We start from the raw sequence: 24,353 nt of genomic DNA on the forward strand, positions 1-24,353 counted from the left end.
CTTGAAGCGGTTTCCCTCATATACAGGGCTTACTGTTTGGTTCAATGGGTCTCAGCACCCCCCCCTTCCACTATAAAAATTGTTCCCGCACCCCTGTTCTACATGCTGTACATAGGCACTAAAAGCTAATTCATATCCTGAGACGCTTAAAATCTAAAGCAGCAAGACAAATAAGTGGTGGAAGAAAAAAATTAGCGCCACGTCACAAATGGCAAACTGGGGCACAGCATGATTAAGCGAGTTGCCCAAAGTAAGTAAGTTGGTCACACCCAAAATCTGTGGCAGTGCTGAGAAATGAACCCACCTCGTCTTGGTCCCAGGCCAATGCCTCAACCTTTTTTCATTCAAATATTTTATGAAGGGAAGCTTCCTCTTTGGTTGTATTATAAAGAAACCTCAGTTCAGCACTGTGTCTACAGCACAACTGAAGATTTCTTCTATTAGTCAGCTCTTCATTAAATTATAGCCATAAATATCACTTGGAATGTCTGTGACTGGAGCTTCAATAAAGAACTCATATACAGATATACTCATATACAGAGAAAGATATGGCTGTCAAACAAAGAAACACTTGTTACAGAGCCTATGAATGCTAGGTCTTCTCGGAACAGTGTCTGCTTAAATTGGAGCCAAATGAGCACTCGAGGCATTGACAAAAGAGTCTGTGTTTTCCTATCCTTCATCTACTTTCAGTAGCTTGGTTTATTAAGTGGGACTCAAGGGCATGAAAGGCTAAATTCAAAATGAATCTTTATACCAAGGACAACCTTAGCTAACACAGTTCTACAGGTTGTGAAAGGTTGTCCTTGGTTTAAAGATGGACCATTAAAAATAGGGAACAATATGTTAAATACAACTTTAAAGAAGTATGATTTGTCCACCCCATGTCATTTTCTGCTCCTTCATAAGCTTTCCTGATGTTCAGCACTCACAGAACTTGACATGAGCTGTCAAATGGTAGCAGCACTATTGAACCCGGCCAAAACTGAACCAGCTCTCTTAGAGCGGAAAGGTTCTGCAGCCTATCGCCAATATTTTGAGGCAGCCAGTCTCCACAAAATCAAAGATTTTCCTAATGTCCTCGTATGATTGTCTTCAGTAGTAAAAAAGGAAAAATCAGTTAATGTATCGTTGAATGACTGACATGACTGAGCAGTAGCAGATACATACCTTTATGGAAAGCAAGAAGTGGTGAACTGTTTTATGCAGTACATACACTGAAAGCTACAAAGAACTAATGTAGTGCAGCATTAAGAAGGCATTTCTGCTTTAGCTTGGGTTTGAAGTATGTTATTAGGTGTAACTCTAATATGCGAAAAGATGCCCCTGGTCTAAAGACTCACCTTACCTAAAAATTTCTCTTCAAGTTAGTCAGAAGCACAGCACGACATAAAATCACGTCTAAATGAATTTAGTATTTATTTGTAACTTTTAAATTGGTACTATTTACAATAAGTCTTGGAGTACAGATCACATTCAGTAATTAAGCTCTGGCAGTACCGAAGTTAGATTACTAACATGTTTGCAAATTACATTTTTAAGTCATAAAAAAGGAAAGAAAAATGACTGTAAAATAAATGTTTATCTTCAGTTACAAGTATCACAGGACAAGTTTGCAGAGTGCTGTAAAATCCAGTCAAGGAATGCTCCCTGGAAAGCATCCTGCTATGTGTGCCTGGAGTTGTGAGATGAAGAATGTTTCAGAAACACAAGCAATGGAATTCCATGTTAAGTATGGAAAGTTTAGCAGTTCAGTTATTCTCAATAACCTTTCTTACACAAGCCCAATGCTAATTAATGGTCCCATTCTTCTTCTCTTTCATTGACACTCTCTTCTTCCTCTGGGAATGCTGAGTCGTTCTGACTTTTCAGATGTTTAACCCCTGCAAATATAAAGATTGTATTTAAAGACACATTTATTGAAATCAGACTGGCTGTTTAAATAAAAAATCCCACAAAACGATGGAAAGGGTTTTTTTAAGTGACCTCATTGGTGCTGTCTTTCATAACCTTTCAGTTCATACAAGCATTACATATTACACCTTTTGTGATAGAACAGTATTTCCTTCCATTCCAGGATTCCCGACAGCACTCCTGGATTGGACTAGCAATATCACACTCACTCAAGTTAAGCATCTGCAACGCTAAAATAATGGCAGATTGCTGTAGGTTCTTGGCCATCAGAATCTAGAATGTCTGTCTAATTACGAGCTCTGAAACACATCTCTTGGAGAAGAGACGCAGTGCAGACACAGGGCCCAAACCCTTGTACACTTGTTCTCAGCTGCTCCTGACCCCTCTCCTAAATGAATTCACCTTTTGTGTAAATTAATTAGAAGATTGTACAGGTTACTCAACCCTTGCAACATCCACAAAACTGGAACGTAACTACTCTGGGAACTGCATCTTGCCATTGCTACAAATGTATCACTTCCAGGCAAGTCAACAGGAGTTTTGCAAAGGACTTTTGGATGCTATGGTCCTAGCGCGTGTGCATTTGGTGCAAGGAGCTCCTGGCCCTCAGAGACTGAGTATGGACTTTGGAGGCCAGGGTGGTGGAACTGGAGGAGCTAAGGGAGGCAGAGAGGTATGTTGATGAGGCTTTCTGGGACACTGTAGAATTGTCCCACCTCCGGTCAGACAACCCTTGCGCTGTTGAGAAGGATGAAAGGCCCAGGGAAGCAGATTTGATCATTAGAAACATAGATAGCTGGGTTTGTGATGACCAGGAGAACCATATGGTGACTTGCCTGCCTGGTGCGAAGGCTGAGGATTTCTCGCGGCATCTGGATAGACACGTGTAGTGCTGGGGAGGAGCTGGTGGTCGTGGTACATGTAGGTACCAATGACATAGGGAAGGGTAGGAGAGACATCCTGGAGGCCAAATTTAGGCTGCTAGGGAAGAGACTGAAATCCAGGACCTCTCTGGTGGCATTCTCAGAAATGCTCCCAGTTCCACGCTCAGGGCCATTGTTTTAGTCAAAGGGGGAAAATGTGACCTCAAATTCCATGCCTATTATTCATGTCTGAAATTACTCCTGGTCCAAAACAAACATAAAAGGCCTCTGTGACCAGGTCTCAGCACCACCTCCACAGCCCACATTGTGTAGTCACTATATGTCTGGGACTGTATTTAGTTTCTGACTAACTCATTTGCCAGGCAGACATGTAACCAATAATCAAAGCTGACATGACCGGCAGTGATACAAAGAATAAAATGTTTGCTTAAACAAAATTTTCTTCAGCAGTTGTTCCAAAAGCACAAATGTGTTTTTCCGTACTAGTCATGCATACTTTCATTTGCCACCTCAGCATCCCAAAAAACCCATGTCTGATTTGTAGACATCCCATTGTTATAAGCCTTAGGCCTTATCTACACTTGCAGCAGCATGTAGGAGATGTGTAGCTACACATTGGACTGCGTAGCTTCAGGTGGCAGTGAAAGGAGCTAATAGGGGCGAGGCAGCAAGGTATTACACTGCTAAAAATAGCACTGCAGATGTGGGAGGCACTGCTTGGGCATGTAGGGTATATACCCTAAGGTTCTGGTGTGTCTATACACTACTTGGCTAAGCAATGCCTCGGTCTATGCTGCTATTTATACCCATGCAGGGTCTATATTCCACACACCATCGTAAGAATAGACATAGCCTCAGAGGCCAAGATTTTCTGAAGTGCCCTCTGAAGCGCTCACAAGATTTTCCTCAATTTTTTGGCACCCAAGCTTGAGACACCTAAAAGGGGCCACTTTTCAGAAAGTGTTAAGGACCTGCCCTCTGAAAAATCAATGGCTCAAGCTGGACACCCAAAAAATGGAAGTGTCCCCCTCCCACAAAAAACAGAACAAAACCAAAAAAAGCCCCCAAATGCCTAGTCACTTCTGAAAATCTTGGCTATTGTCATATAAAAACTTGGTGGAACATAATGAACTTTATCAAAGGGATGTATTAAGCCTGTAACAGTCTCAGATCAATATTTGTGTCACAATGGAAAAGCTTCATCCTGAGACCCTTTGATAATAGGAGGTGCAGAAAGGCTAGCTCTAGTGCGTTACCCTTAATCTGTTACTGCTTCTGTTCCAAGATGGGACTTGATTTCCCTTTCATAGCATGTGGCAATCCAGAATGTGCCCCATCACACGTGCCAGAGATACCAAACTGAAAGAAAGCAGCTCACAGAAGTCTAGTAGCCGTGTCAGTGCCATATTGCTGATTGGAAAGTTTCTGATGGAATGTTTTTTCCCCAATGGAAAGTTCTGATTTGTCAAAAGCAAAATGTTTTGCAGAAACGTGTCAGTTTCAATGAAAGTTTTCTTTAAAAGGAAAACTTTTTTTTAAAAAGTGTTTTGATAAGGTCAGAATAGAACATTTAGATTTTCTTTTTCAAAATAACTTTTCATTTCAATCTTATTTTATATTACATACTAGAATATATATATTTTTTTTAAAAATCAAAATCAGAATGAAACGGTTCGCTATTATCAAAACAAAATGTTTCAATTGACCCCAAATTATTTTTTTGCCAGAATTTCATTTGGCAGGAAACTTAATTTTTACTTTTGTTCTGTTTCATAACAGAAATTTTTTTGACATTGTGGTATTCCCTGAGAAATGAAAAATCCAGTTCCTGCCCAGCTCTAGCCATCAACAATGGCAGACAATGTCATGGTAATTCTCTTAATATGTGGTACTGTATGAAACCAGCCAGTTCTAGTCTATTACTACACTAGAGTTGTTGTTTTTCTGAAGCATAAGGGTTAAATTGTATGGGTTGCATGAAGAGCAGGCAATTACAGTCCATGGCACTTATTCGGTTTCAATAACCTAATGTGTTCTATGAGAAACACAGGTAAGGCAATTTGCCATCTTAAAAAACATGGGGACAGATACTTGTCACACTTACATTGACAGAAATCTGGAGTAACTTTATTAATTTCTGTGGACTATGCCGGGCATACCTGAGCTCAGAATCTAGCCCATGGTTCAGAACCTGATAGTCATGTGCACTCAATCCTGTAGAGGTAAACATTCAGATTTCACAGGCACCCTTAATTCTGGCATTTCCTAATTTTTTTAGTGATTGACTTTGCAATCTAAATGTTTTCAATGTAATTTTTTAGGCTAATTGCCTATGTTTTTTTTAAAAAGCCAGAAAAAAATAAATATAATGTGGCATCAAATTGACCACCTACGTTCATCAGCAGCATTGGAACTATTAGATATACCACATTGACCTCTGTCACTTGAGCTCAAATAGTTATCGATAGCAATAGTATGTTCTTGTCCTCTGTATGGACCAGCACTAGAGATAGATGGGACACATAATTTGGCAGTGAGTTTCACAGATATTTGCTGACAACTGAGGAAGGGTGAGACTCAGAAGTCTTGAGTTCAGTTGCAGGCTCTGGCATGGAGTGTTCTCTAATGTCCTCTGCCTGTTCCTTCCAAGTTTGATCCTTTCTGCTTCATCCACTCCAACCTGTCCCTGTCCTGCCTCTTCCCTACCCCCTGACTCCTAGCCCCAGTCCCATTCTCCTTATCTAACCAGTCCCAATCACCGCTCTTTAGGCTTCTCATCCCAGTCTCCTTGCACAGCCAGTCCTAGTTTCCTCCTCCAAGCTCCCCTTCTGAGTTCCACTCTTTCCCCAGTCCCAGTCTCCATGCCTGGGCAGTTCCGGTCTCCCCCTAGCACCCAGTCCCCTTGCCCAACCAGGCCCAGCCTCCCTTCCTGGTTCCCACTTCTCCCCACCAACTCCCCATCACAGTTTATCTCTTGCCCCACACCAGTCCCAGTCTCACCAGACCCTCCTCTTGTAATACATAGGAACTGTGAGGCGATAGCACATGCTCAGTGGAATCTTTGAAGATATTAACTACTAAACTGTAAAATGTCTCTACTGAGCATGTGCAAAAAGATTTTTCCAAAGAGGTTATAAATTGGCCAAGTGTGGGCTTTAATTTCACAGGAAAAGCAAAAGGCATATCCCTGACACAAAGGCCATCCCCTTGCCAGATTTCAAGCCCCTGCTCTAACACATGGATTCAAACAGCCTCCCAAAAAGAATTTTCTAGCCTTGCAAAACAACGCATTTTCTCCCAGCATCTTTCTGAGAAACAGCTGAACCTTTTTAGTTGAATTTTTTCCAAAATGATCGGCTTGAGGCAGACACCTGACATGAAAAAAAAAATGTAGCCCCAAAAGTTAAAGTTTGGCAAACTTGTAAACAACTTAAAACAGGGTCTTGTAAGGGGTGTCAGGCAACCTTAATAGGCAGTGCTACCAGCCCTGTCTCTAATATTGTCAATCAGTGCTCCATACTGTGTTGTCATCATTCCTGTTACTGTCAAGAATTACAGCACCCAAATCACTGGCAAACAGTTATTCAGATTTAAATCAAGCAGGCAAATTATGGGCCTCTTCACTGGCTTAGCAGCATCACAGCCCTTCTAAAAGTGCCCAAAATTAACCCAACTCCTTCAACGCAGTTCTGCTTTATCTAGCATGTTTTAAACCACTTGCATCAGACTGAGTAACTGTGAGAAGTGAAAAAAAAAAACCCAATATTTTGGGTGCCCACATACAACAGGGACAAGTGCTTTAGGTAATGCCTTTAAAGAAGAGAAATACTTGTGTTCTAATTTCCCACAAATGTAGGTTTATGGGCATTCAGCTCAAAACAATGTGATGGCTCTGCAAATTCATCTCTTGTTGTGTCTTACTGAAGACGCTATATATTGCACATATGCTGTACCTGTTTAATGAACACGAAATAAAAAGATCAATCAGAAATTGCTGGGAGGCAGAATAGTTAGTATTGCAGGTTGGAGTTTTTTAGGAGATGAAACAAGAGCTACAGCTAATGGGGAGGACACAGGACATAAGACCAGTACGATGTAGTTCCATGGAATGACATTTTGGTAAGAGTGAAGTTTATTTTTTAGGGTGCAATTGCAAAGTGGGAGTTACACTACTGAGTGAGCATTGCACACTGAACTTTCTGTCTCATGTAAACTTGTGTTTTTCATAAGGAAACAATCAGTGGTAAGTACTGATCTCCCCGACCTACAGCCCACCATCACCTTTGTCACAAGGCTCACTATATTACACAATAAGCTCCAAACTACTGCACTGCAGTTTTCCAAAATGAAGGCAGGCCCATACGATCAGTGGTATTACAGAAGGTGTCACCTAGCTACACAGTAAAACACTAGCGTGCAACCATGTGCAGATGGCGAAACACCTGATAACATCTAACCATGTTTAATAAACAGCTGCTTCCCTCTCCCATGCCCCAAGTTATACTCTATGCACTGGGCGTCTGGTTTTCTTGCTGCAATACAGAAACCACCAGTGTCCAGAAGCTAACTGGCCCACTGCTTACTCACAACAATTCTGACACCGGGCAGTCCATAGGTAGGCAAAAGTCCTACTGACATTGTCAGCATTAACTTACATGAGCGATCCAGATATTGTTGGGAAAAGTTTGGGACTGTTGCACCCCCCATAAATGTTTACAAATGTTTAAAGAAACAAATTCACTTAACTGGGACTTTTTGCTTTCGTGGTGTTGTGTCTTCTCAGAGGTGAAAGCTTTTGTTGTTGTTGTTGTTCAGCCTTGATGGAGGTTACGTGACTTCCTTACTGTCCTAGGATGCTTCTAAAGCACCGCATGGTGGAGCCGCTTAATCCACCAGGACAAAATTCTAGCTTTTCCACCTAATCTGCAATGAACAACCGTGACTGCAGGAAGTCACAAAGCTGTGCCTACGCTAGACCTCTAAGATTTCCCAGCATTCTCCATAGCAGCAGCAATGGTACAAAATGTTATGACAAGGCCAAAGAGATACTATAACAGACAGTCATTCAGAGGCTGCAGGAAGAGACCTTTAAAGCCTCTCCAAGTTCACTTTCTACGGCTTTTTAGATTATGTGGTTTGAACTAGCTGACTCAGCAGTAAGCCAGCAATAAGCAGATAATAAAATAATATCCTACATCGCCAGAGATAATGGACTAGTTTGGCCAATCTCTGAGTTGTGACCATAGCTGTACCCAGTACCCTTTTATTTAGAAGTATCTAGATTGTTTAGTAAACAATCATCTATCCGGACTAGGGTAAACGTTTTGTAACCTTGGTCACCATCATAGTCTTCACAACTGATTCCATAGCCGTATTAATTAAGTAGAAAACAAAACTGGAAAGACAAAACTAAACTCTTCTTAGCCTCTCTCATTCTGATCCTAATGCATGTTACATTAGCAATGTACTCCGTACCCTCTGCCCTTTTTTAATAGTAAGAAAGAGGTACCAGAGCAGCTGCTGTTCAGGGGTTATCTATATCCATCAAAACAAAAGTTTACCAAGGTCAAACCACAAATATAGCCTCTAAAATATCACTCAGAAAAAAACAATACAATATTAATGTAATGGGCAAAATTCTAGGCAGCAGATGTTGCTCTGTACATGTGAGAGCGCTCAGATCAACATATACAGTTATAGATTTCATAATAATAATTGTAACGGGATATGTCTGAGTGCTGATCCATAAATGAGTCTCCCTAGCCCCCAAATATCTGTTTTTTCAGACTGTAAATAATCCTGTGAGTTCATCTTTACACTCATGCTCTTGATCAGTTCTGCTTATATTCTGCCCTAAGGTTATTTTGCTTTCACAATATGCTCTGCCCTGAGCCACTTCTCAGTTTGCTTCACCCCTCTCACTCTTTGCTCTGTTGACACTCTGCCCTGAGGTTGCTCGCTCAGAGGATGTTCTGTTCTGCTTCTACTCTGGCTGCCCTAAGGTCACTCTGTTCACACTCTTCTTGCTCCATTACATTTGCTCTGTTCATTTGCTGCTCCGCAGTCCCTGTGCTCAGGTTTTAAATGCTACTCTGAAACGTCATTTCTTGTAGGTGATTTTGCTCTTCTACCATCAGTCCTACAGCACTATCACTCATAATGCCATTCTGATTTCCCTTGCCCCTTATTTCGCTCCTGCTTCCCCAACCCAACAATCAGTTGGTGCCTTTAGGCTGCTGTGCTTTAAAATTACTTTGCTCAAACTCATTCTCTAGCCCACTCTAAAAGAAAGACTGCATAAGCGCTGCTTTTTATTTTACCTTAACCTTCCCTTTTTCTTGTCTTGCTTTCTTAACCCCATCAGGCCAAGAAGTGTTTTAATCAAAGGCTCAGATTTCATTGCAGATAATTTAATCCAATTATTGCTGATGAAAAAAGCCTGAATGCCAAACCATTTGCAGCAGGCGTGCACTAATACACTTTGAACTGGTAATGCATTTTAGATGAAATCACTGCCTCAAAGCATATTTGTGGATTCCTGATAATTTATGAGTGCAAAAGAAGCAACTTTATGACATTTCCATGGTCACATCATAAAATCTGTGCTGGTTAATCAACAGCTTGACTTTTGCTTTTATCTACCTGACCAAAACACCAGATTAGAAGGTTAATCAGTAGCACAAGATGTGAAATTACCAAATGTTACTGTAATTACATCTGTTCTTAAAACTGGAGATAAGATCTGGGACTGATTTAATAGTGTGAGCCTGAATTAACATTGTGTACCCTGCCTCCTCCCTGGTCCCCACCCACAAAGTCCAGACATGTTTGGATTACGCTGTGGCACATTAGAAATATAATGGCTATTTGCAAAACTCAGATTTAGATCTGTTTTGAATGCCCTAGTGTATAGAGGAGTGTTTGGATACGAAGTTTTGGGTCTGGGCCCATCTCTACGAGAAACACGCAGGCCAAGATTTTCAGAAATGACTACTGATTTGAATCCCCAACATGAGACATTTTGAAGTGGCCAAATTTTCAGAGGGCAGATGCTCAGTCCTTTGAAAAATCAGGTTTCTTTAAATTGTCTCTAGTTGGACATTCAAAAATGGAGGCACCCCCAAAATCACTTTTGAATATGTTAGTTCATTTATTTTTGACAAAAAACAATGGTTATTTGAGGCAAATGGAGCACACATGTCACAACTTATTAATGCCTTTGAAGGATGTGGAATTCATTTTCTTATTTTACTTTGCTTAAAAAAATGGTCCCATATCTCCACAGCTGAGGTTTGCTCTGACCCCTAAAATCAAATAACTTACAATTAAGGCAGGCACTTCTGTACAGCACAGTGAACAATACAGGAAGAAAACTGAGGCACACACAGGTTAAATGACTTGGTCCAATGTCACATAGGTGGAGCCTTTAAACTCAGTTCTGAGCATGAGGTGGTGTGTAGCCGTGCCACGTCAAGGGGGACACTGAAAGAGAGTCACAACTCCTTCTTTGCTTCCCTTCTTAAAAGTAACTCTTCCCCATGTGGAAACAATGTGAGGCTACCCCCCAGCGTGTCCTGCCACTTTTCTCCCTAGACTTCTGTGCCCGGGGTTGCAATCCAAGACAGTTCTGCATGGACGCCCAAAGGCTGCTGGAATTACATCCCTTTGTTCCACTACATGATTGCATAGGACACAACTGATGCCAGTAGTACAATAGGATTTCTAGTGTTCCAACAGGAATTAGGTTTCTCATGTCTGCATAGAAGACACTTCTGTTTTATGGAAAATAATTTAGGGACAGAAAAACAAGCGTACTAGAAATATCATCTTGATCTTTTTGATTTTCTGTGTTTTAGTACATCTTCAGAGGGCTAGTTACAATATGGTCAAAGAATACACACACACACACACACACAAATCAAGTCCCTTATTAGCAATAAACTCAGCTTTATAGATCATTATATTGGCTGGAGCATGCTTATTCACATGGTGCCACTTTATGTCTCAGAAGTGGAGGGTTTTGAATGTGTGTGTGCATGTGTTTTTTAAACACAGTTTATAAAAGCAAATTAAAATAGGTACCACATGGCCAAGGAATGAGTCTTGGGATCACAGTGGCCACCAAGTGCCTCCTAGTGGTGATGTACTTGGTCTCTGGTTTCATTCCACCCCTCTGAATACCTGTCTAGAGAAAGAACGGGCCAGGTCCTTTGCTGTCATAAATTGGCATCACTCTACTGACTTCAGTGAAACTATGCCAATTTACACCAGCTAAGGATCTGGCCCCTCCTACCCTGCCAAAGATTTGTATCCCACACTTCTACCCCACAAGTACCAGGCAGTATCCACAAAAAGGAGAACACAAATGGTTTACACTGGGAGAGGAGGGGAGGGGCGGGAGCATTGCAACACCCGAATGCCAACGTGGCACATCCCTCATTCATCTCAGAAAGGCCCAGCAACAGAATCTCCCACAACGGTCCCATTACATTCTTTGTCTTCATTTCGTAGTGCCTAGTCCAACTCCCATAAAAGTCAAAAGAAAAAGTCAAAAGTCATTGACATCAATGTCAATGAGAAATTGGATAAGCCTTTAGCTATCTAAAAGTCTATTGTGCATCTTGAAGCGCCCTACCTGGAACAAACGGTGCTTGGTGCTGAAATGGTGTATCTTTCCGCCTTGGTTTCATAAGCTGATCATCTGCCTCAGTTACTCTCTGCTGCTGTGTGGTGCCTGAGGAGTGGTGATTACCATTACATTTAATAGAATCTGCCTGTTCACTGCCTGCAGATGTAACAGATTTAAAAACATAGTAATAAAAACAAAAACCTACGCACTCCTGTTATGAAAGAAATTGCTTTTTGCTCTATGTGTATATACACAATAAAAGTGACAAACCTTCAGGACTTGACAAAATGTCTCAACCTGTTTTCCAAAATGGCTGATTTTTGCTTCCCTCCCTGAGTCCCCTTATAGGCCTGATTTTCAGAGAGTCAGTGTGCTGCACTTTCTGAAAATTACCCCCCTTTGTGGTGTTTGAGGTAGAGCACTGAGAAACTAATTGTCCCAAAAGCACTCGTAAATTAGGGAAATGTTGACATCTCTATAAAAAGAGCTGTTCTGAACCCCTAATGCACAACCTGCATGGATATTTTAAACAAAATTATATTGGAAAATGAAAAATATCAGAAACAGTTGGGTTTTATTAAAGGCTGTGAAAGTTGACTTAGGGCTTGATCTGCTAAGAGCTCCACATACGTGAACTGCACTGGGAGTTCTTGTAGGCTCAGACCATTAGTTCCCTTATTTGTATTTTTAACTGTTTTCTATTCATGAGATGACACTTGAAGCAGCATGTCAGGCTGTTTAGATGCACTGACAGAGCTCAGCTTTTAGACCCAAACATATATTAACCGAGCAGCAAACTCAGTCTCTTAGGCCTCTGTCTTGCCTGGCATCAGATGAGGGGGAACAATGCTGAGGGCTGCTAAACATCGTGCTTTGAAAGCTGTGATCCAGCAAGTTGAGAGGAGCGGGTGCTGCAGCGTGGTGGGGCCCTGCAGGAACTGTACCCAGCATAGGGCAGGAGACACTGAGCCTCTCGCTAGGAGAGATATTGCTTTCTTACAATCATCAAGTGCACGTCTGGGCTATGGTCAGGACCAAGCCCCTCACAGCTGCCCTTGTTTTCAGGTTCTACTAAGTGCACCTCTTAGGCACACATGAATGAGCCATTACTCCGGACTGGCAGGAGGAGTGACTGAAACTCCTAAAAAATGGTGGCTAAGCATAGCAGCGCTGTCACTGGACTGTGCTCAAGCATCTCTGCCCTGGCTACACCTTCTTAGGTACAGAGGTTAGTCACATTGCTCAGCCTGCTGCACATTTCTGTACACCAGGCCCAATTGTGCAAGGTGTAAAACACCTTCTTCTGTTGTTGACTTCAGTGAAAGTTGATGGCACTCAGCATTTTACAGGATCAGGCCCACTATAGACAAGCCTCCTTTCACAGGCGCAAAGCATGCGGCAAGCACGCTCCCTCTCCACATCTTTCAGCAGCTCAGCAGCCTGTAGGCTCCAGCTCTTGCTGCTTAACTATCTTCCATTCTCCCTGCTCCAGTAAGAATTCAGGAAGAGATAATGTGTGGATTACTGCCCTCAGCTACCCGGTGGTTCAGTGCATTTCCACTACTCCGCTAAAGGTCAGCAAGCATATAGGGGCGGATGCTGGCTGGTGTATATTGGCATAGCTCCATTGAACTCAGCTTCAGTGAAATCAATAGACCTATGACAGTGCCACCAGACAAGCTGCTGTCCCATAATGTCAATGCTACTGGCCAAACAGTTGGCACTGTTTATTTTAATTTTTCAGAGAGTGGAAGCATTTTCAACATGATGTACATCATTGAATTATTTTTTAAACAAAGATTCAAATGTTCTGTATAGAAATGTAAAACATACGTGATGTGCAAAGAAGTCCCAATTTCACATTCCAATAAAATCCCTATAACACATTGGAAATCATTTTAATTCCACACACATACAATTCATAATAGTTTCATATACTTTTCTACTCTTCCAAATATTTTACATACATACATACACTGTAGGCTATATTACACTGTATATGTTGGCCAGGTTCTACATAATGTAGATGCCAAATATGCATTATTGTACTTAATTTTTTTCACAAAGATTTAAGAAGCACAACTCTCATCTCATTATGGTTCATGGAAAACATTTAGCTAATTTCCCACACACCACAGTGGAAAAATATACCCTAAGCCCTTTAACCTTATTAATCAAAACTCCTCTGACTAAACAGTTTAAGTTTTATCCTAGCTATATTAAGTCCTTAAATAGTTTAAGATGTACTGAAGAAAGAGATCCAGGCAGTTGTAAAACAGTAAATCAGGCAGCAAGAAGGGAAGTGATAGAGTTTCCCAAGTGCCTATTTTGGGCTTTCTTCTTTTCCCTTTGCATAAGTGACTTGCAATCTGTATCAAGGGGTTGTTCTGCAAGGTTTATTCATTTTCACTTAATTGCCTTGTTCAGTGAGAGATGTATACTAGGCAAACTGCCACTGCAGTCAGAGCTCAGTTGAGGGTAGCATAGTTAATGGGAGATTGACACCGTGCTGAGTGCCAGGTTATAACCGGGTGACTGTGCAGGTGTGTAGGGAGGACGCTAAAGGAACTTCCCCTTGTGCCCTCCCTTCCTTCTCTGAGTACAAGGATGGCTTGAGTCTAGAGCCACTGCCAGCATTTGATGCCTCCCAGGTTGTGTGCTTATGCCCCTGCTCACTTTCTGTGCCAGGCAGCATTGGCCCCATTCAGGGGAAGCACACATGGGCCCTTCTTCAAGGCAGGCACAGCAGATGTGCTCCCCAGATGCTCCTGAAGGCAGCGTATCTGTCTAAAGCACAACGCTTCTAGGAGCTCTCCTAGATGCAGGGCAATATCACATCATCTCCTCCCCTGTGCTCTATGGTGGTATCACAATTGAACCCTAAATAAGATATGTCCCTCCTGCTAGCTTTGGCCCGCTGAGTCATTGGGAGTTTTGCCTGAGAAAGGACAAAGTAATAATCAAGAACTTCAGGTTCTGGCCCAGGATGCAGACCTTAGTCATGCCACCCTTACTCAAGTGAGTCAGTGGTCTGCCTGAACACAACCAGGGTTCTTACACTGTTTCAAATACAGGGCTTGATCCAGTTCCTATGGAGGTCAATGGGAGTTTTGTCATTTTCTTCACTGGAAAGAGGATGAAGCCTATACAATACTTGATTTTAAATTTTCAGTTACAATTAGAAATCGATTTCAAACAGCTGCAGTTTACTCACAATAAATGTGTGTAAAATATCAAAGACAATGCTAACAATACATCGGGCCCCAAAATTAGAGTTTAAAGGCACAACTGTGTGGTTCATTGACATACAAAACCTGCATTATGGTCATTCTGATTTAAAGTAACTAAGGAAATGCAAACTTAAGGCTCATTTCTTAACAGGTGCTGGAGTGCCTACAGATTACAGCACGTGCTATGGATTCCATGGCATTATCACCAACCAGATTTTACAACAGTGGATAAGGAAAGAGTGCCAGCTTTAAGCATGTTAATGTTTTAGTGCATTGTAACTCAGTGACAAAAAAAATGTATGGTTAGTATAATATGGGGTGGTTGTTCCCTGTCTCTCCACAGGCGCATGGGGAGGAAATGAAGTCATGCAACCAAAAGAAATTATTCAGTAACACAATCTAAGCTTTCTATAGTGTCCACCACTGTGTCATATACAGTGATGATAAACAAATAAAACAAACTACTGGCAAACAGGACGGTTTTATGTGGGTCACAGCTGGAGTAGCATCTCTAGAATATCATCACCATACCCAACAGAGCACCATAACCATCACAAATGGTCATTCAGCAATCACGCAACAGGAATGAACTCATTTGCTAAATGCCTGTTAAGTGTCACCAAACTGCCCACTTAGCTCCTGTTAAGTCTTAAATTACAAAAATCAGGCTTAATCCTCCCCACACTAAAATCAATATGCCCCCCGTCATTGCTGCCACAACCAGCACTATAAGTGGCCAATAAATGCACATTACACGTGTTTGGCTGTTTTCCATTTTATTCTCTCAAGTTGCACTTTCCATTCCCTTTCCCCTCCCTGCATTTAAATGTTTCTTTAAGCAGCATTAGTGTGATATGATTAGCACAAAGCAGCAGCCTCAACACAAAAATGCTGTTGTAAATCCGCCACAGATTGAGTAAAGCATGTACTAGAGATTAAGGTCAGTTTACCTTGTTACTGACTAGTATACATCTCTCACTGACAGCCTCTAAAAGTGTAAACAGTTAAGGCGTTCATAGCTCCAAGCAACTCTTACTAGTATGTAAACATCTCATTTTGCTGATTCCCCTAACACCCCCACTAGCCTTCCCCCTGCACAAGTCAGCCAGTCTTCAGATGTCAGATAATAAGCAGAAGCCCCCGCAGTCAGCGAAATAGATGTTTCAGCTTATAATAGGCTCCACTTGCTTTCAATTTAGCCTACTGAAAGCAAGACCCGTTTCTCAACTGATCTTTATGTAAGAAGGTTCTTGGGCCAATATTCCAACAACAACTTCAACTAGACCTTGCACATATATGATAGTGTCTCATATATGTGCAAAGCTCATCTCTTTACTCTCTACAGGCACTTGCTTGAGGGGTTGGCAGCAGAGGTTGAATGTCTGGGTTTGCGTGTGAGTTGGAGTTTTCTGGCTGACATTTTGTCATCTCAGTTACCCATAATCGCATAATAGCTGACAGCTAGTGTGCTTAAATTAAATCAGTAGAGACAGCTTCTCAAAGGTGCTGTGCCCACAGGGACGCTGAAAATCATGCTAAGTACATAATCAGAATTGCACCTATGAGCTGAGATGTTCTAAGACCAATTGTTCACGTTGTGACGTGTTAACCTTTAAGAATAAGAAAATCAAGGGACTAAATCCACAGAGGGGACATAGGGCTTGTCCACACAGCAAGCCAGGGGTGTGACTGTACAGTGCCCTAGCCTGCTGCATACTAACTGGCCATCTAGATTCTGCTACAGACCTTTTAGTGCAGGGCAGCAGGATCCACATGGCCAGTTAATGCATGGCAGGCTAAGGTGCTATAGATTTACATCCTGGTTACCGCACACCATCTGACCATGCAGACAAGCCTTTCAGTTCTCCATTTCAATGTTTAAATTTAGGTGCCCTGTTGCCCAGTGAAATCCTCTGCCCTTAGTTAAGTGCCCAGGCTCCCTCTGCAATGCCTGGGGCAGAAATGGAATTCAAAAAAGCCAGCACACTGAGTAGGGAGCACCTAAGCTAGGCAGTAGGCAATGCTGAGGATAGGGTAGAGGCCTAAGCTCCACCCTGCAAAGGAAGTTAGGTCCCTAACTCCAGGCAGAGGGAGGTATTTATCTCCACTTGGGGTTGACAGCTGGGAAACCTCTCCTTGTGTTCAAGTTTTGGACTTATGCACCTGAAGTGGCAGGTAGGCACCTAAATCCCTTTGTGAATCTACCCAAGGTCTTTTAACTACCTTTAAAGACAACACTATTTACAATCAGATGGCTGTCAGTCTCACAACTGTCAAAAAAACCACCATAAAGTATTTGTCCAGGGGGTTTCATCATAAGTTTTTTAGACTCCTCATGTGCATTTCTGGATGTAAACATTGAATATGTGACTGGGCCTGTAACAAGGCTCCTTTCTCCACCCTTGGAACTACTTCCCCCAGATGCTTCTGAGTTTGTAAACACCAGTGTGTTTCTTAAGTCCAGTTCACCAGTACAGCCGTGTGCAGCAATATATAATCGGAAGCAAACTTCCCCCTTAGCCCACCCCACTCAACAGGGAGGGAGAGGGCAAGAGCTCACCAGTCCAGAGTCTCCCACCACACCTGGACTCATCAGTCCTATTTTGTTCCTCTGCCTCTTCCTGCTGGGGCACAGCCTTGCTTTTCACAACAGGAACCCCCATGGCATCACTGCTGGGAGCCTCTCTTGGTTTCTCTGCGGCCCAGCTCTCCGGCAAGGAGCTGCTAGGTGGTAAGCACCTCCATTGCCTCTTCTTTCTTCAGCCCTCTCTGGCCCTTGGCTCCAGCTCTCCTGTATAGAGCTAGCAGGACTCACCCTCTGCTGCTGCTCCTCCTACCTTCCGCCCTCTGGCTTGGGGACACCAGCCAGCAAACCCTTCTTGCTACTGTCCTGCCTTCAGACCTTTCCCAGGAACCACCTCCTCTTTCTGGCCACACTCATCTCCTGCTCTTCCTGACTGACCCAGTGGGCTCTGACTCTCATCTTTTATAGCCCCCTTGCCCTCTTAATTGACCCCATTGGGAGCATCTGGACTGTAGCAGGAGAGCTGAGCCAGTTCCTTTTAATGGGCCAACCACCCTGTTACAGGGGCTCTCTCCTGATAGCTATGTTTGCACTCAGGCAAATCTTTTATTCTCAGGGAGACAAATATTGTGTAGATTTGCACCCCATGCAACCCCACTAGCTTCAATAAGGTTACACCGGAGGCAGAATTTGGCCCAGGCTATGTAGGAAAAGGAAAGACTGGGAATACGGAGGAGTTTGAACTTTAGGCTAAAACTATTTAAAACTATTCTACAGAGGGACAGTTTTTGCACTGATTTACATGCTGAGAAACTCTGGTGAAGTTGCAGAGATGGACTTACACTGCAAAGTCCAGATCCAAATTCAAACTCTCTCTAAATTAAAGACTGCTTATAAACTGAGGTTTTGGTTCAGCTCATTAAACGGGGCAGTTGTTAAGTTCTGATCTGAATCAGAATCTGGATCCAAATTTCACCAGAAGTTTGGGTTGGGGCCCTTTTCTATACAGATGTTTTGCTGAACCATACAATGTGCTGAATGCCCACTGGAGTCCCATTGACTTCAATGGGGTAACATGGCTGTAATTCAGTGCAGAATTATTTAAGAGCTCTGAATGTGAAATCTTTGTTTCATTCTGAAGTGAAAAATAAACCTCAAATGTTCCCCTAATTCTAATAATAACAGACTTTGTATAAAAGTAACACTAGGTGTCTTTTCTTTTGCTCTCCCCATGGAGGTGACATCTGTTGCAATGCACAACACTGTTAGTGTACCGTGTCAGCTGGGGCGTCTGGAGTTTATAAGTGCACATAGTGCACATAAAAAATGATATGGCAGTCTGAGGACTCCATTTTGTGCAGCTGCACAGAGCTCCACTTTTCCAGGGACTTCATACCACATGCACAAAGCTGGCCCACCAATCCATGTGTCATCCTCAATTCTAGAGCTGGTCAGGAACTGGAATTTCCATTCTACAGGATAGTCAGAAAAAACCCTTCTATTCGAGAATGAAAAACAAAATTTTAAAATGCCCTGTGAAATCAAAATTAAAAACAAAATGTCAGTTCAGGGCCACTGAAGCGTTTGGTTTTGATAGTGTCAAAACATTTCATTTCAGTGTTATGTTGATTCATTGCATTTAGACTTCTATAAAATGTATGGTATATGTTACATATAATACAGACATGGCCAAACCACAGCTCACGAGCCTTCAGCACCATTATCCAACTACTGATCATGTTCAGTAACAAAAATCTTAGAAGCAGCATTGAAAGGCTACGCAGTGTACACATCAGGTTTGAATTATCCTGACTGCCTGAAAGCATGGAGTCAAATCTCAGAGAGGCCAAGCCTTCAACCACGTGACCTAGATAAATTGGGTATTATAGCAGTTACTAGTGGGTGTGGAGGAGGGGAAAGCAAACAATTTCCTGCTTTCCATGAACATTGAAAATCTTGTGATATTTTTTCTTTTTTAAAACAGCAGCAGTTAGCCACAATAGCCTTGACTAAAATTTTCCCTTCCTGTCGGCCCAGCACCCCCAGTTGCGTGCTAAATGGCCTCTTTGCTGCTGCCCTCCTTGGAAGTGTTAGATTTATTTATGTACACAATTTGTGACGGGCTTTGGTATCCTTCTGAGTGAAGTGCTATTATTATTATTAGTGATGATGATGAGTATATCAGAAAAGGAAGGCCCGATTGTGAGTTGAAACAGGGAAATAGGATACAAGGAACTTCCTCCTTATTTGCTGCAGAGAGGCTGGCCACAACCTGAGACTTAGAACTCCCTCAATAGACAAGCTAGTGTCCTGTGGGAACGAAGCTTCTCAAAAGGATAGGGATGAGGCAGTCCAGTGGCTGGCTGGCCACAGGGGGAGCTCACTCTAGCAAAACGGTAAGCTATGAAGCTTCTCTGATTCCCTGATGAGCTTCTGCCCAGAAAATTCCACATATCCCCATCTGCATGGCTTCCTGCTACAGAGTTAAAGAAACAGTACAGATTACCCTTACACACTGAATGCTTCTAAACTCCACAAGAGCTCTTCTTAAGGGATACTGCTTCCCAAAGCTCCCCTGGGGCTGGTGTGGTTCTGCACCAAGGTTTTGTGTTAATGTCACAGCCTGGGAATAAGTATCACGTGTCTTGGAATATATATCAGCATAAGAAACAAGTCTCCCATCATCTGTGTAAAAATACTTTCTGTTTCCATGATGATTCACTTGCCCAGCTGTGAAAACTGGATTTATGTTCTCTTCTAGAGCTTTGCAGAGGCCAGGTAGCCCAGAAACCCTGACAGGTGGGGACCAGAGCTGCCCAGGAAGCAGCAAAGCCAACCAGCCAGACCAGGGAGCCCACTACCTTCCACGTAAGCTGCCAGGGACCTGGGCAGCATTGGGAGCTGCAAATCCCAGGGAGGTGGAAAGCACAGTAGCCCAAGGAGCTGGCCAGCCTGCCAGTTGGGCTGTCTGGGAGCCCACAAAGCCAGGGACTTGGGCAGCCCTGCTGCCTGGCAGGCAGGCAGGTGTGTACCTGCCTGGCTTCTGTTGTGAGTTTTGATGGAATAGGCGTGTTCTCATGGAATGCTTTGATTTTGTCAAGTCAGCATTTTAACCAGCCCTATTTTCTTCCTCCTCTATTTACAGGGTTAGCAATTGAAGTGTTGACCTAAATTTAGCTAGAGCACAGGACCACTTTGCTATAAGATACAGGTTTTCCAGAAGTGTACTAAGAAAGTAAAATTAATGCATACTTCAATCAAATGAAAATACATCAAACAAAAACATGCTGGGTTGGTGCTATTGTTTTAATACCAGTGGTTTCACTTACCTGGAACGGACATCCAAGTCAATTTTTCTTAAAGCATATCACCTTACTATTCAAGCATCAGAAAATACCATAGCTACAAAGTGTTTGAACTGCACTGGATACAGCCAGGTCCCACTCTACTGCACAGACTGAGCAGGCAAGTTGCCAAGGGCAGCAAAACATTAGGGGGAGCAAAATCTTTAATGACTCTTTATAGTGTGGGTGACTGAATGCTGTGAGAGACATACATTTTCCAGTTGGCCTAAGATAGCAAAATACCCTACATCCAGCACTCAGAACAACCAGAATTTAATTGTGGAAGCATATTATGTGGCACTTACATTATTAGCCAGAACCTGAAAGAAACCACTGTGGATTACGCTGAATTTTTCAGGCAAAAACAAATAGTAACCCGTGTGAGCAAATATCAGTTTACTAGTTTTCTCTGCAAAGCACAAAAACAAAAATTCAGTGCACTTGTACCTAGATTTTTCAGACCCTGAGCATACTGGTATTAGAACTGTGCTATCTGCAGCTGGGTTTGAACTCTGTTATACTTAACAAGGTTCTAACTAGAAATGAGCTTGACCCACATCCCAGGACCCAAATATCCCTAGGACTTGGGGAAATAGTTATGTGTAAGTGATTAGTAATTGCTGTCAAACTAGACAAGATAATGTTGAGGTATCAGACAAAGCAGTTCTGTAGTCTTCAGAATCACTTCTCTCTTTTCTGTTATAACCCTTCTTTTCTATACTTTAAAATAGTTACTATGATTCCTTTACAAATTGAATTTAGTAACTGATCAGAAATAATAACAATAAAAACCACTTAAGAGCCACTAGGGGGAGCATTAGTGCCAAAAAACATTTTGGTAACTTAAAAAGCATTCCATGTTTATACTTCAGCTTTTCATATTCATAACAAAGAACCATAGGCCGGTCTCCACCCCAGAGGGCTTCAGATGTGGTGTCAAAGAGAAGGGATAATGTTTAGGGTGCTGACCTGGCATCTGGGAAACCCAGATTTAAGTCCCTGCTGTACTACAGACTTCCTGTGTGAACTTGAACGAGTTACATAGGGCAGGCCTACATTACTGCTTAAGTCAATCTAATTTACATTACTCAGGGGTGTGAAAAAGACACACACCCCAAGCAACACAAGTTACAGCAACCTAAGCGCTGTCCACACCGCACTCTCCTGCCAACATAGCTTCTGACTCTTGCTGAGGTAGAGTAATTATGCTGACAGGAGACACTCTCCCATCGGCATAGAGCATCTTCACCAGACACACTTCAGATGCCCCAGTGTGGCTCTTCTAGTGTAGACCTGCCCAGAGTTTCTCAGTGCATCAGTCCCCCATCTGTAAAGTGGGGATAATTCTGCCCTCTTTCACGGGGTGTTGTGATGATAAATACTAGGGCTGGCTGGAAAACAACAATTCTGTTTTGCAAAAAATGTAAAAGTTTCAAAACATGGTTTTGTTCTAGTGCAGAATGAAAATGATGCTTTTCAAAAAAGTTCAGAGAGAGACAGAGACACCTCCTAAAAGAGCCTGATGGTGAGGGCTAGGATCTTGGAGGCCCAGGTTCAAGTCCCTGATCTGCCTGATTCACAGCAGGGACTTAAACCTAGCTCTCCCCCATCCCTGATGAGTGCTCTAATCCCAAAACTATTGGTTAATCTGAGAGGTGTCTCAATTCCAATCTGGATTGTTGAAATCAATACATTTCCTTAGAACATTTAGGTTTTCACTAAACTGCATTTTTTCAGCAGCAAGAGGTATTATTGAAGTTTCCAACCAGCTCTAATAAATATATTACAATGATTATGAGGTGCTCAGATCCAAGTACCTTAGAGATAGTTAGGTGTCTCATATAGTCAAGAAGTTGTTATTCCTGTCAATTGGAATAACCCTGGTGAAACCTTCTCATATCAATTGCACAGGGTCCTGTATCTTGGCTCTGGGCTAGATTTCACCTCATCAGCCTCAGCACTCCACTTGCGTAGACTTCTTCCTGTGCCCACAGTGCCTAGCAAAGGTGAATATTAGAGGTGAGTGAAGTATTCACAGCAAACAATCTAGCCTCTTTTTCTGCTTCTGGATAATTATGAGTTCACAACTTCCTTGAAATTAGTCATTACCCAACTTTCTGAAAAAAATATTTACTCAGCTGCTTGATCAGAAACAGGTCACTTTCAGTATTCATTGTCAAGCTGCACTGGTTCATTGTGAACGGCCATATAATTCACACGGTATTCTGATGTTTCACTGGGAAAAGCCACAGGCATTTAGACTCTCTCAGGAAAAAAAGAGCAGGTTAGGGAATAGTAGATGATAAATAGGATTAGGGAAATTTAGAAGAATTTAAACCTTTTATTATGGGCCTTGCAAGTTTTGCTCAATTTGTCATTACTGGAAAAATTAAGCTACTGTAGGGTTCATAGAGTTCATAGTTATTAACCTACTGTAGGGTTCATAGGGTTCCTGGACAACCACACCTTCCTGGACAATGTAGACACAGCCTGTTTTTCACTGCAGCATATAGCTACACTGCCCATCGCCACCATGGTATGTAGCATAGACGTAGCCCTCGAAAGCTAGAGCTATCACAAGCCTGGTATTTAACTTGGACACTTGCTCAGGTCAGAGAGAAACCAGACGGCAGAAATCAAGATAAATAATCTTGAGGCACCATTCCAGAAAGAACAATATAATGGACATCAACTCCTCTCTGGAATCCTGCTTGGTTTTATTCAAGTTGTACAGAAGAACCCCATCACTGTCTCCTGCTGTACATACTCACATGAATATTTACATGAAGTCATGACAGTTTCTTATGTGAAACATGCTTTTTCAAAAGCCCTGCCTCAAAATCATTGTTTTTTTAGAAGGACCTAATCCTGATCCCAAATGAAGTTAATGGGAGACATTAAAAGTTGAAGGACTGGGTTTAAAGGTATGTTTTCTTAAAAGAGAGAGAGAGAGAGAGAGAGAGAGACTTAAAAGCCTTACTAAGATTACACTCTTAACTGGGGCAATTTTGCTCTGTCACTCACTGCACATATGCACTCAACAAAAGTTGATGTAACTGGGAGCATGCAAAGCTCAATGTGGTGCTTAGACAGTACTCACGATTTTCAAGTTGTCTTTACACAGCTTTACTTTTGAAAACTGGAGATTTTCACAATTAAAACTCTATATAAATGTGGAAATATCTATATATATATACACACACAGCTGTTCTTGATATAGATCCGGGCTGGGGTGGTGGTGGTAAAAAACAGCTAAGGGACTAGGAGTTATTTTAAATGAGATAAGCAACAAAGAGTCCTGTGGCACCTTATAGACTAACAGATGTATTGGAGCATGAGCTTTCGTGGGTGAATACCCACTTCATCAGACGCATGTGGGTATTCACCCACGAAAGCTCATGCTCCAATACATCTGTTAGTCTATAAGGTGCCACAGAACTCTTTGTTGCTTTTTACAGATCCAGACTAACCCAGCTACCCCTCTGATACTTTACATGAGATGAACTCCTAAATCACTGAAAAGCTTACACATATATTGCTTGTAAAGCAAGTTATCACTGGAGTCAGGGGATACTGGCGTCTGTCATGTAATATGGATATTAACCTTTGACCTTAGTCAGATGATTGATGACAGGAAATAAAGATTAATAATCTTGCCAAATGAGTGGCTGCAGTGGAGTTTGTTATATCTTCTTATACGGAATGATCACCTTTTGTTAAAGCACTGTTATATTTCGGCTCTTGTAAAAATGTTTAATTAATTAATTTTGTAACATTGCAAAAGTTATTGGAATTTGTAAATACTGTACATTTCACGACCAAGTAACT

General features: G+C 42.1%; 1 protein-coding gene across 7 annotated transcripts in view; it reads right to left on the reverse strand.

Annotated features, from left to right (window-relative positions):
• Nucleotides 1-1,445: 1,445 nt before the first annotated feature.
• Nucleotides 1,446-24,353, reverse strand: part of PPP1R1C (protein phosphatase 1 regulatory inhibitor subunit 1C) — an 82,965-nt gene continuing 60,057 nt past the window's right edge. For 3 of the 7 annotated variants that reach the window (XM_039495209.1, XM_039495210.1, XM_039495205.1), the window contains one exon: nucleotides 1,446-1,883. In XM_039495209.1, coding sequence (XP_039351143.1) covers nucleotides 1,795-1,883 — 89 coding nt within the window. In that variant the 3' untranslated portion in view covers nucleotides 1,446-1,794. Of the gene's footprint in view, nucleotides 1,884-11,433; nucleotides 11,584-24,353 lie in introns of all 7 variants that reach the window. The other 4 variants (XM_039495203.1, XM_039495204.1, XR_005586292.1 and 1 more) reach the window with 3 other exon arrangements.

The sequence above is a fragment of the Mauremys reevesii genome, linkage group 11 (genome assembly GCF_016161935.1).
Source record: "Mauremys reevesii isolate NIE-2019 linkage group 11, ASM1616193v1, whole genome shotgun sequence".
Classification (NCBI taxonomy): Eukaryota; Metazoa; Chordata; order Testudines; family Geoemydidae; genus Mauremys; species Mauremys reevesii.